Source organism: Pseudorasbora parva, chromosome 16 (genome assembly GCF_024679245.1).
Source record: "Pseudorasbora parva isolate DD20220531a chromosome 16, ASM2467924v1, whole genome shotgun sequence".
Lineage (NCBI taxonomy): Eukaryota > Metazoa > Chordata > Actinopteri > Cypriniformes > Gobionidae > Pseudorasbora > Pseudorasbora parva.
In genome coordinates this window covers 36,643,691-36,655,743 of record NC_090187.1, presented here as the reverse complement: position 1 = coordinate 36,655,743, position 12,053 = coordinate 36,643,691, and the positions used below count along the sequence as shown (strand labels likewise).

Below are 12,053 nucleotides of genomic sequence, written 5' to 3'. Positions count from 1 at the left end.
ATGGTTGTGTTCTTTATTCTTTAAAATTATAAAAAAACACACACAAAAAAGAAATATTGCAATATATTGCCTCTCTTACAATATCGCAATATATTACAATATATCGTATCGTAACCCCCCCGTATCGTGATACGTATTGTATCGCCAGATTCTTGGCAATACACAGCCCTAATGTATATATATATATAAATAATATTTTATATATATCATTACATTTATATAGCGCTTTTCCAGGCACTTAAAGTGCTTTACATAGTAGGGGGCTACTGCCCAACAATGTTATCCTCCCAGCTGTTCTGAAAAACTGGACTCAGCCCAGTTAGGGTTTTTTATATAAACATGACAAAATTGTCCTTTAAAGGTTTTGTCCACCCTGAAGCTCGTTCAAGGGGCAGCTGGACAAGCCTGTGTGTAAATTTTACAAAACCATTTGAACAATTTAGTAAGCTTCGCACTGCCTCAAACCACCAAGAGGAGGACTCCGTCTACCTCACTGACTGGGCTGAAGTGACTCAAAACATGTATGCGTGTGCACAGACCATTATAATTAGTACATGATAAAAATTGTATTGCTTAAGCAATTATATTTATAGTCACTACGAGAAACAGAGTAAACAAGTGCATTCTGTGAATGACAGACTAAGCAGATGCAAAAAGAATGAAAAAAATGAGGATGTAAGGCAGTGATGGCTTGGTGTATGGTATTAGATTAATCTGCAGAGCAGTGCAGGCTGGGATATTAACTCCTAAAGCAGAGCTCAGTGTTCCCTTCATGCTAATGAAATGGGCAGAACTCCAGTATGGGATCAGAGACACAGAGGTCAGAGGGGTGTGTAAAACCATTACACTCAAACTGCACACGTACCAACACATGCAAACATACATTCTCATAAGAAACCACACATGACTTTAATATTGATTTAAGTGTTTTGGAATCATGGGATGTCTCGTTATTTGCAAAAAGCAAATGAACTAAACTGGGAAAAAGATAGATATTAGATAGAAGTGAGCATAAAATATATTAGAAGATATACACATAGACACACACATTCATATAATTTGCCAACATAAACTCTGGCACTAATTCATAAACCTAAACTGAACATACAGCAGCCAAACTATGTTCAAGGAAGCACCTACAACCAAAAAAAAAAAAAAAAAGAAAGAACCTCCTGCTGTTGGCTGTAGGCTCCAAACTAACTAGAAACACATTGGCCACCCTACATGCGTTTGTCTATATTTCCACTATATTCCAAAGCGCTCTGACAAAGAGTGGTTTAAGCAGAGAGCACAGAGGTCAATGAACACACAATTTGTAGTCAGCAGGCACATGCCGAATTGGCTAGATTGCTCCAAAGCATTTCAAACGCAGCAGGCACAGTGGAGAAGCTAACAAGCAATTGACAAAGTCTCTTGATTGGTCAGAAGGCTAACAGGAGGGTGACAGGAACCCAGCTGTGCTTAAAACTTTCTACAGGCCTTTCTCTTATACCTCTGCTGTATGAATGGATGCTCTGTCCGAATGAAATGTTTTTCTGATTCATTTTAGCTTTTAGCTATGAATAATTACCACAAGGCTTTTTGATCTCAGAACATTCTGTATGCCAGGTAAAATCCATTGAGGAAAACCAATAATGAGATCTAGGTCTCCTCATTCCTGTACTACTCTTTGAGGACTCGAGAGAAGAAGAAAAAAAAACACATCATAAAAGTTATTTCCTGAGATTGAGGAGCGCAGAAAGAAAATCCTGGATGTCTGCATTTGCAAGGTCATTCTCACAGCTGATGTTTTTCAGGACATGTTGAGGCCTGTCCATGGCCTGAATTACAGTCTGTGATAGAATGATATTAAAAAGTGTACGATGAAGGAAAAGCAGAAGACAAATGATCTTAAGCTACAAGCCCGTAATCAGAAGTGAATCGTAATGTCAGCTCTGGCCTTTTCATGAACAGATTCATCAGTGTACGCCTCTGCAAAGAAAACATGTTTTTATAATCTTCATCAAAAAGTATTAAGTTCTCTTTTAATCTTCAAAGCTCTTCCTCATAAACAACTTTCCTTTTTGGCTCTACGAATCCTTCCCTTCCAATTGCATGCTCCATTCTGGTATGTAACACCCACTTTTCACAATCCAGTCATTTTCGATGGATGAAATCAGGTACCTAATTACTTATCATATATATTCTGCCATTTATATATTTTTTAAAGTTAACTTTTTTACAGGCTACAGAAATGGACTGACTCGCCCGCTCTTCATTTACCATAACCCATGGTGAGCACATCATCCCTTTAGTGCACATACAAGCACAAACACACACTAACTCACCAGGCAGTCTGTTCATGTTGACCCCCTGGGCAGACAGTCCAATTCCCATGTACCTGTAAACACCAATAAGAGAGAAAACATTTTATCTACTAAAAAACAAGGACACAGATAATCTCTGAAAGTGTATTTAAACCATATATTATGCTTCTGATAAAATTACTAGTCAACTGGGTTTAATGATAGTTAATTTTCATGGTCTAAAATTAAAGGGAACGTGCACCCAAAAATGAAAATTGTCATTAATTACTCAAGCTCATGTCATTCCAATCCTGTAAGATTTACGTTAATATTCAGAACACAAATTAAGATTCTTTTTGATGAAATCTGAGAGCTTTCAGTCCCACTGTTGAATGCAAGCGGCAACCTCCCGCGATCTCTCTTGAAGCCAATACGGAAGTAATGTAAACTGCAATTCCTTAACTGGCCGCTAGAGGCAGGCTCCAGAAGGGAGCAAAATCTCATTGAGCCCCATGTTAAAATTCTCAACTTTACAGCAGAATAAAACATGTTTACAGCCTGGTACAAAGTGTGTTTTTTGCCTATACGGCTAATTTAGATCTTCATGACAACTGTGAGGGGGGTGAATTTTTTTATAACTCATTCGTTTACGTTTTATAAAGCCTTAAAGTTATCTGCGTCTATAGTCATCATGTCACCTCAGCTCCAGGCACATCCCGCCTTTTTCTGTTATCCGGGAGTGAAACGCGATGACTCGCTCACAAGATGGCAACGCCCAGCTCGCCCCTACTTTAAGCTTCAGAACGGCTTATCGGAATCCTATGGGTGACGTCACGGACACTACGTCCATATTTTTTTTACAGTCTATGGTTGACAGCTACGTAGATACTTCTTTGATGGTTCAAAAAGTTCATAAAGAGATCGTAAAACTAATTCAAATGAATTGAGTCCAAACTTTCTGAAGAGATCACATTTTATGATAAACAGATTTAAAGGGGTAATGAACTGAGAAATTTGTTTTGACCTATTATTGACATATTGTTTGGTCATCATACTATAAGAATATCCTGTACATTTCAGAACTGAAAACGTCCTTGTTAGTCCAAAAAGAGCTTTTATTGAAGCCAAGCCCAGAGAAAGACTTGTTGTGGAATGTACCTATTGATAGGTGAAAGACCGCCTCTGCAGAAGAAAATCAAAGCCTACTTCATCATTGCAACTTTGGCCCTGCCCACTGGGGTGGTAGTGAGATGATGAGGAGAGAAGAGCAATACACAGGATCACTGGACTAAAAATAACATTAGCTTCCAAAGGATCCCAAAGTTGGGAATGAGGTTATTTATTTTCAACAATGTGAATGTCTCAGTTGAATATTATTTATTTGTATTGGGTACATTTCACTTTGGATTCTTTGGTAAATCTTTGGTCGCAATTTCAGTGCAGGCTTTGCAAATGTACTTTTACGATATGGACTTAAAAGTAATGCGACAACATGTAAATAAATGTGTTTATTCTAGTGCCTGATCTCTGACCAGTGATTTCTGATATGTAATGATTTAAGTACAGGCAGATGTTCTTTGTCTATGGGTGTATTCACACTAGGCGATCTGAACCGTACCGGGCAAGTTTGACCCCCTAAAGTCTTGTTCGGTTGAATAGTGTGAGTGCTCCGTACCGTGTCCGGGCGAGCTTCGACGGTTTGGTTGGGCTCGGGCGCAGTACGCATGCAGTGTGAGCACTAACCGCATCGGAGCACAAAACAGCTGTGCGCTACTGTCATCATTACAACAGCAAACATCAAACTATTACTACTTAAATATACTTTTCAATTAATTCAAGTATATTTAGGTTTATAACGAGCCTGGTTCTCACAATTGCGGCAATCACACTTGGGCACAGTACAAGGCAACCGTGCCTAGTGAGATTACACCCTGTGTCAGTAAATCAAACCAGTGACTAAACGGTCAACTTCACATTGTTTCTCTTAGTAGAATGAAAATAATCTGTTATTTAAACTGTGATTACATTATATTTAGACCGTGATCAGAGAACGCTCCCTTTACAATCGCTGGAGATGTCAATCAAACAGCACGAGTTTATCAGGGAGTTCTGCAATCAACAAATACATTATTTACATTGTGTTTGCACTGTTAGTTATAATGAAAGCATTTGTGAGTGCAAAAATTGAATTGCAATGGGAAAAAAATCACTGCATTCATGCGCTCAACATGTCTGTGATCGGCTACAATGAGTCACTGCAATAATCAACCCTCTTCACAATTAGTTAACCTATTTAGTGAAAATGAGAACTTTTGAGAGTTCTACATGTAATACTCAACTATTTCACATGCAAAGATGTTAGCCAATCACAGCAGTGGGCGTTTACACTGAAGTCTCAGCAGAAACGCCTCTCAAATCAGAGGGCTAAAATCAGGGCAGGAAACATGCCTTTTATTTCTAAATTATTACATTTTTTGATGTAAAAAGTGCATCCCAGGAAACATTATAAAACAATGCAGTTCATGACCCCTTTTTTGTAAGCTTTTATTCAACTTTAAACATTGATCAGCGAACAAACAGAAGCTCAACCGAAACTGACTGACATGTGAGAAAAATTCAAACGTGATGCGTAACACAAGAAAGAACCTCATTGGTTCTCACACGTCAAGTGAACATGTTTGAGCTTCCATTTATTACAACTGATGTGTGCGTTGATGTTTATATGTGAATAAAAAAATAAATCCAATCTGTTTATCATATAAAGCGATCGAGTCTCTTCAGAAAATTCGGGATAAACCGCTCAATTCATATGGATTCGTTTTACAATCTCTTTATTATTAAGTGGTAGTTGTGTAGCTGTCAATGGAGGGACAGTAAGTCTTATACGTTTGGCACGACACGAGGGTGAGTAATTGATGACAGAACTTTAATTTTTGAGTGAACTATCCCTTTAAACATAAAAGGGCATACACTATTTACCCTGCATAAATAAATGAGATACACAATTTTTTTATCTGCATTTATGCATTTGGTAGATGCTTTTATATAAAGTGACTTACATTGCCTTTAATGAATACAACTGACAGAGTAAAGGTTACATTAGTAAAATTTCTGTAAATTTTTGGTGGAAAAAGGTCCATTGTCTATTATCAATAGCAGTGTTGGGTACCGAAACCTGGTGCCAATATAGCACTGGTAACTATACAACCGGTGTGTACCGGACCGAATCAGAATGCAGATTTCGGTTCCTCATTTCGCTGCCATGAAACATGCTTTCGCTCTTTGGCTGGTGCTGAGGCAGAGACAGACACACTCAGCGCTCGTCACATATCACAATAATTCAGTGTTTTCATTGAAATTGAAGTTAAATTAGGCATATTGTAGTTGGCTTAGGTGGCTTTCTTTACTGTGAATTTCAGTAAATTGTATTTTTTATCTATTTATATGTTTATGGATACTTTACACTTTTAATAAATTGTTCAATTTAAAGAATAATAAAGAAAAATAAAGAAAGAAAAAAGCCATTCTTTAATGTCATCCACTGTCGTTTTGTGGCTTTTTTATTTTTATTTTTTTAAGTATCTGTTCAGGAACCGTTTAGGCACCGGTACCGTTTTAAAAGTACCAGTTTGGCACCGGAATCGTAAAAAGCCCAAACGATACCCAACCTTAATCAATAGTGTAGTTATGTATAAAGCACATTTCACACCGAAGTCACTTTTGAACCAAAAATCTTTCTGTTGATCAACTTGAATCTGTTGCAAAATTACTGGATTTCGTTCATGAAAATTATAGGTGAAAAACAGTAAATGTGACCGTAACTTAAAAATAAAATCAAGTCAAGTATTTAAATGCTATTAAATAATAATAAAATAATATTACAAACAATATAATGAAATTGCTGGTGATTTAACTGAAGATAAGCCCCTGTGTTCAAGTGCTTTGAGATACATTTTAAACGTGCTAAGTGAATCTGAGAGAGAGTTCTATAGTGACTGAAGGATGACTCAACACTTTTTAGGCACAACCTGTAAGTTACAGTTAGATGACCAAGTAGAAGAGGAGCAATCCTGCTGGAATATATTTAGTAATCACATTGGAAAGTGGTCACAGGAAAGGGTGGGACCCTTTTCTATTTATTTTTGGACAATGATATCCTCAAACCGAAGGCATGACACCAACTACATGACAAAAAACATGACACAGGGTCAAAGTTTCAGAGCAATTCCTTCTGAGACTGTGAAAACGCCTTTTAATTCACTTCAGAATATCTTACTGTTAGGTTGGTGATTTTGCTTTAATGAGCAACCATTCGTTTGTGTAAAACCTGATGATCATGTTCTTCATTATGATTTGAAAATGATCTAAAGAGGATCTTGTGCTTGGAATAAAAGGACACCTGAACGTTTGTAGAGGCACATGATCAGTGCCACACATTTACAAGGCGATCTACAAAATTGTGCTGAATATTAAATGTTACTTATTCATTTTACCGTATAATTGACTCATTTTAATTTGTTCTAAGTCCTAGGATTTTCAACGCGTTTTCAGACTTTTGAACCCCACTATATGTGAAACAGATTTCAGAGTCTTCTAATGCTTATTGTGATGCATCTTTTCAAATTAGACAAATCTCAGTAAAACACTGTATACAAATACCTACAACCAGAAGCTATTTGTACTTACCCATCTCTTCCTTTGCTTACGATCTTCACCTCAAAGTAGTAGATGCCACAAGCAGCGGGGATGGGGTGGGTGGCCCGAACAGATGCTGCATCCTTGTGGTTTTTTCCGTGGCCTAAAGCAAGATGGAAACATTGAGGGAAATGAGTCACTGACCAAACACACCCTCTGGTAAAGATGACTGTCCACATAAATAACAACAAAGTTCAGAGTAGTTTATACGTGCAATAGTATAGAGGGTTTTCAGCTAGGGATAGGTCACCATGGTTGACAACAACAGACACTCTCCAGTTGATTTTATGCAAACAGCCCATAAGAAACACATCCAATAGGGCTTCATTCCAGCTGTCAAATTTTGAGTTTCTTTGGCCATACAACAGAAGTCAAGGGTCACCAAAACTGTTTGGTTACCAACATGAATACAATATCTTCTTTTGTGGTCCACAGAGGAAAGAAAATCACGCTAATTTGAATGGTGGGTCCAATATAGGCACATGCTCTTAAAGGGTTACTTTAGTGATCAGCATATGGCTTTGTATCAGTAGAAACCCTGGAGTATATTCGAATGATTGTGCTTCCCCCCCTCATATCCCTCTGAGACAACAGATTTATGCATTTTATTTCTGGAAAAATTCCTCCCATGACGCAAATATCCTCAATTTGCGCCATCGGAGGAATTGTTGGCCAGAGGCTAAAGACTACAGCCAGCAGAGGGAGCCATTTCCGCATGTTTTCAACTCGCGCGTGGGGGATGGAGATCACACTCACAGCACAGCTCACAGCCTCAGGCATTCATGTTTAAACAGTGCGGCCAGCAGAGCAAAGTAAGGGTGCGTTTCAATCAGCTCCCTAGTTTAGTTGTCAGGGCACTGATCAGGGAGTCAGCCCATTTACTTATGTCCTGATCAGTGCCCTGACTAGTGAACTGATTGTGACACAGGGTAACTCTTTTTAACTTCTCAAACGAATTACTCTGAAAGTTAAGCTTTCAAAGGCATGAACTGAAAACGCGGCTGACTGAACATGCGCTGTGAATCCATGCCGCGGACGCGTTTATCTCAGCTCTCATCACAAGCTCATCCATGACTGTCAATATATCTGACTCCTGCAGCGTTTTGGGCTGTGAGACTCCCTCAGCGGCTAAATCACATATTGAACAGACACGTTCAGTTTCTAATTGTATTGTCTGCCCTCTAACTGAACTGATTTAATGAAAATGAACACGGTCGCGGTGGGAAAGTGATCAGTGATTCAGTAATCTAGTAGCGGTGGCTTTGAGAATGGCCCTGTAGGGCAGTGATGCATTCTGGGAATTGTTGTCTTTCATCCCCAAGAGACAAAAATAAGTTTTCTGTCTTTTCTCATGCTAGAAAGCACTAAAATAAAAAATAATTTCACATTTCTACTACATTAATGACCCATTTTAAATACAGATTCATCTTCCTAGCGTTGAAGTACCCCTTTAAGGTATTTAAATAAACCATAGTATGGGTTCTCAATTCCATAATGTGCCTACATTGGCCCCATCATGAAATGTTTTGGGAATGACATGAGGGTGAGAAAATGACAGAATTGTTTGGGTGAACAAAATATTTTCAAATGTTAAAATATTCAATGTTAAAATATTCTCCAATCTCAATTTGATGAGCAGAGACATCTATAATTAAGCTGAGGTTGTATTCCCAAAGAGTGCAAACAGTGTGGAAAGAAAACATTGCTATGTCTGTTTGAGTGGTCCAGCATGCCAACTTTTGGCTCAATCAATAGCACAAGTTTGTGGTGGGACTACCTGTTTGTGGGCACACTCCCCTTCTATAGTTAGTTCGTATAGGGAAAGTGTTTGGAAAACCTGTTTAGAAGGAATAATTCTCTCTCTTTGGTGAAATTAGTGTTTCAGAAATTATACAATGCACTAGAGCTGCATCTCGATTCAAACACCCACTCGATCTCATTCCTAAATGACAATAATTTGAATATTAAACATTTGACAAAGTAAGCGGTTGTCATGTAGGCCTATAGATATGAAATGGATTCACTCAGTTGAAATGTCATTATTTATGTCTTAAAATAATTATGATTATCACAGAAGTACTGGATAAAAAGTTTGGACTTAAAGGTGCACTATGTAGCATTTTTGCAGTAAAATATCCAAAAACCACTAGGGCGGTGTTATATATTTTGTTTAGTTGAGTACCTACAATATCCCAGATGTTTCCAACTATTTGTAAATTGTGAGAAAATTGCTATTTTAACTAAGGACAGGGACGTTTCAGCATTGCCTTTAAGGGAGTTGCCTGTCAAATGCGTCATATCTGCACTACCCTTGGTTTCGGGTTCTACTTGGCAGTGTGAACAAGTGAACAAGTGAACGCACGGAGTAAAGTCATAACATCGTTTTAAACACACTTAAATGTATCTAATATGATAAACTGAGCTCCATTACCTCATAATCATAACCGGAAGAGCGGATCAGTCCAGGCGCCCAGTGAATGTGTCCTGGAATGTGTCCCCGTCATAATAAAAGTCCTGGTATTTGCGAGGCGGGTATTTGTTTAACAATCACTCCAGCAGCTGAGCTCAGGTCCACAACACTCGGTCCTGCTCTGCTTTAGACTACAGTAACGTTAATAACCGCATGCATGAACGTGATTTCTGCCCGAGTCCTATTTTCCACCGGCTGTGATGTGAAGACCACATGTCCCAAGATGCTGCGCTCACACTTTGCGTCATCAAACTACGCATTTGTTTTGAATAGGCGCCCTCCAGTGGACGGAAAGTTGCATAGTGCACCTTTAAACACAGATGTCTACGGAAGTTACCTTTTACAAGTAACTTAAAGCTTTAAATAAAAATTGTGTCAGTTACACCAGTAGGTGGCAACACGTGACTGTAAGAAAATGTTGCTGCGTCCCAATTCGCCTACTTACACTACAACCTAAAAGTATGTACTCTTTTTGTGAAGAAAAAATCTGCTTGATTTATTTGTTGTTTGTTCATTTTCAAATATAAAACTTGTTTAAATGTTTTCAGTGTGTGCATTGGTTCTTTTTGAACACTTTATCTCATTTGAACAAAACCGTGATAATATTGATAACCCTGATAATTTGGGCCCCTACAACCGTGATGTTAAATTTCCATACCATTGACTTCCATAGTATTTTTTTTTTTCCTACTATGGAAGTCAATGGTTCCAGGTAACTAATTGGTTACTGACATTCTTCAAAAAAAATTCCCTTGTGTTCAGCTGAAGAAAGAAATTTATACAGGTTTGAAACAACTTGAGGGTGAGTAAATGATGATGCTTTTTCATTTTAAAGCGAACTATCCCTTATACATCGAATACACTCCGACTTCACCATTTCGGCTCATTTCAATTGTGAGAAGTGGTTGAGAAGTTGATGAGTGTCATTGCCGTCTAAGCCTCCATGTACCATAGCAATGTGCTCCAATCTCCTAATCCATTTTCCTGCAGGTTGCTAACACCTGCCAGCATTAATAGACACTCAGTATTAGATTCTGCGGGGGCCAGGCCGGCCTCCTGAGCCAATCATTTACTCAAACCTCACTGCACTTCAAGAGTCTCATGTTTGACTTCTCCATGTGAACGTATATGGACGTATCTTTGCGTTTATGTGCCTCAGACCTGTAACTTAACCCACACCTGCAGTTTGATCGCAGAACACCATATCTTGGTGCTACTGTATGTGTTAAAATGGTGTACTAAGTATATATTTATGCTTCATCATCATCATCATCACCATCTCTGATTACTGTAATAATATTAATCACTTTATTTTTAGCATCCCAAGTTCTGCTACCAAGCCACAATAGGTTTGTCTGCCAAACCCACACAAGCATTCATAATCAAGAACACACACAAAATCTATTTATATTTGTGGCTCACACAACCAGAGTAAAGGCAGACGACCCTGTATGTGCAAATCCCTAACTCTCTCTTTCAACACACACACACACTACAAATGCACATATACGTGTGCACGCTCCTCCCCGCCCCCTGCTCACACGCTCAATCTATTTATACATCATGCCATGACCACACCATTCTGGGAGCACAGAACAGCGAGAGGACCTTGGGTGATTCTCTCCTTCTTTAGCTGCTTGTCTGTCTGTCCCTCCCTCCATTTCTCTGCCAAACATGTTTAATGCACAAAACACAAACGGCTTTCATACGGAGTCCTCCTCTGCAGTGGATAATCATAGGTCTGCTGCATCCTAAAGCGCTGCTCTAATCCAGTGTAGGACATGTCATTTTATTGTATGTTCTGCTTTATACATGCCTCCTTTTGCTTTTATATTGTAATGGGGGTAAACCAATAATCTGTTAACACCTTTAGGAGACGTAACCAACTCATTTCCGGTCTTGAAACAAGGGTGTATCTCACAAAAAGTGCGTGATCTTACACTTACGCTTAATAATAGACCAATGGCATGTAAGTGCCTTAAACAGTGTTCTTCTTTTAGGTAATGCGCCTTTAAAATATCTCAGAAATCGAGCGAGCGAGAGAGAATCCGTGTTTCCAATCGGCCCATTACTAAACAAGTAGTTATTTAGTTTTTTTTGCGCACAAAAACTTTTCTTGTTGCTTCATGAAATGATTGTAGAGCCACTGTAGTGAGATGGGCTTTGTAACGACGTCTTTAGTTCCTTTATGGGTCATGGGTTTGACAGCCGCAAGGCCATGCCAAATGCCCAAAATGTGTATTCGAAGATATCAGGAATGGTGAGAGAACATTGTTCTTAGTACATTTTTTGTCTTCAAACTAAACTTGGGTCTCCAGCCGACAGAGTTTAAATCCAATCTAGCTAGCGCACTTTCCATTATGTTTATGCATTAATCATTTGTCTGTCTTTTGTGGCGGTTCGAACTCATTCGACAACATGAACGTTTACGTAAAGAAATCAATATGAAACGCATATTAATACCATGTGTAAACAGGGCCAATGAGAACATTATTACTTAACAGTAATGACGATTTGAGGGAATATGTGCATAAAGTCAGCATGAAATGGATATTCAACTATTTTCTAAATGATTGTTTCAATGGTAAGTCTCACCATTAAAA

At 38.5% G+C, this 12,053-nt stretch overlaps 1 protein-coding gene across 3 annotated transcripts in view; it reads right to left on the bottom strand.

Moving 5' to 3' along the window:
• ranbp10 (RAN binding protein 10) overlaps nt 1-12,053 on the bottom strand; it is a 41,689-nt gene that overhangs the window by 19,142 nt on the left and 10,494 nt on the right. For all 3 annotated transcript variants that reach the window (XM_067418860.1, XM_067418859.1, XM_067418861.1), the window contains exons 2-3: nt 6,972-7,083; nt 2,328-2,380 (exon numbers count right to left, since the gene is read on the bottom strand). In XM_067418860.1, the coding sequence (XP_067274961.1) occupies nt 2,328-2,380; nt 6,972-7,083 (165 nt within the window). The remainder of the gene's footprint in view (nt 1-2,327; nt 2,381-6,971; nt 7,084-12,053) is intronic.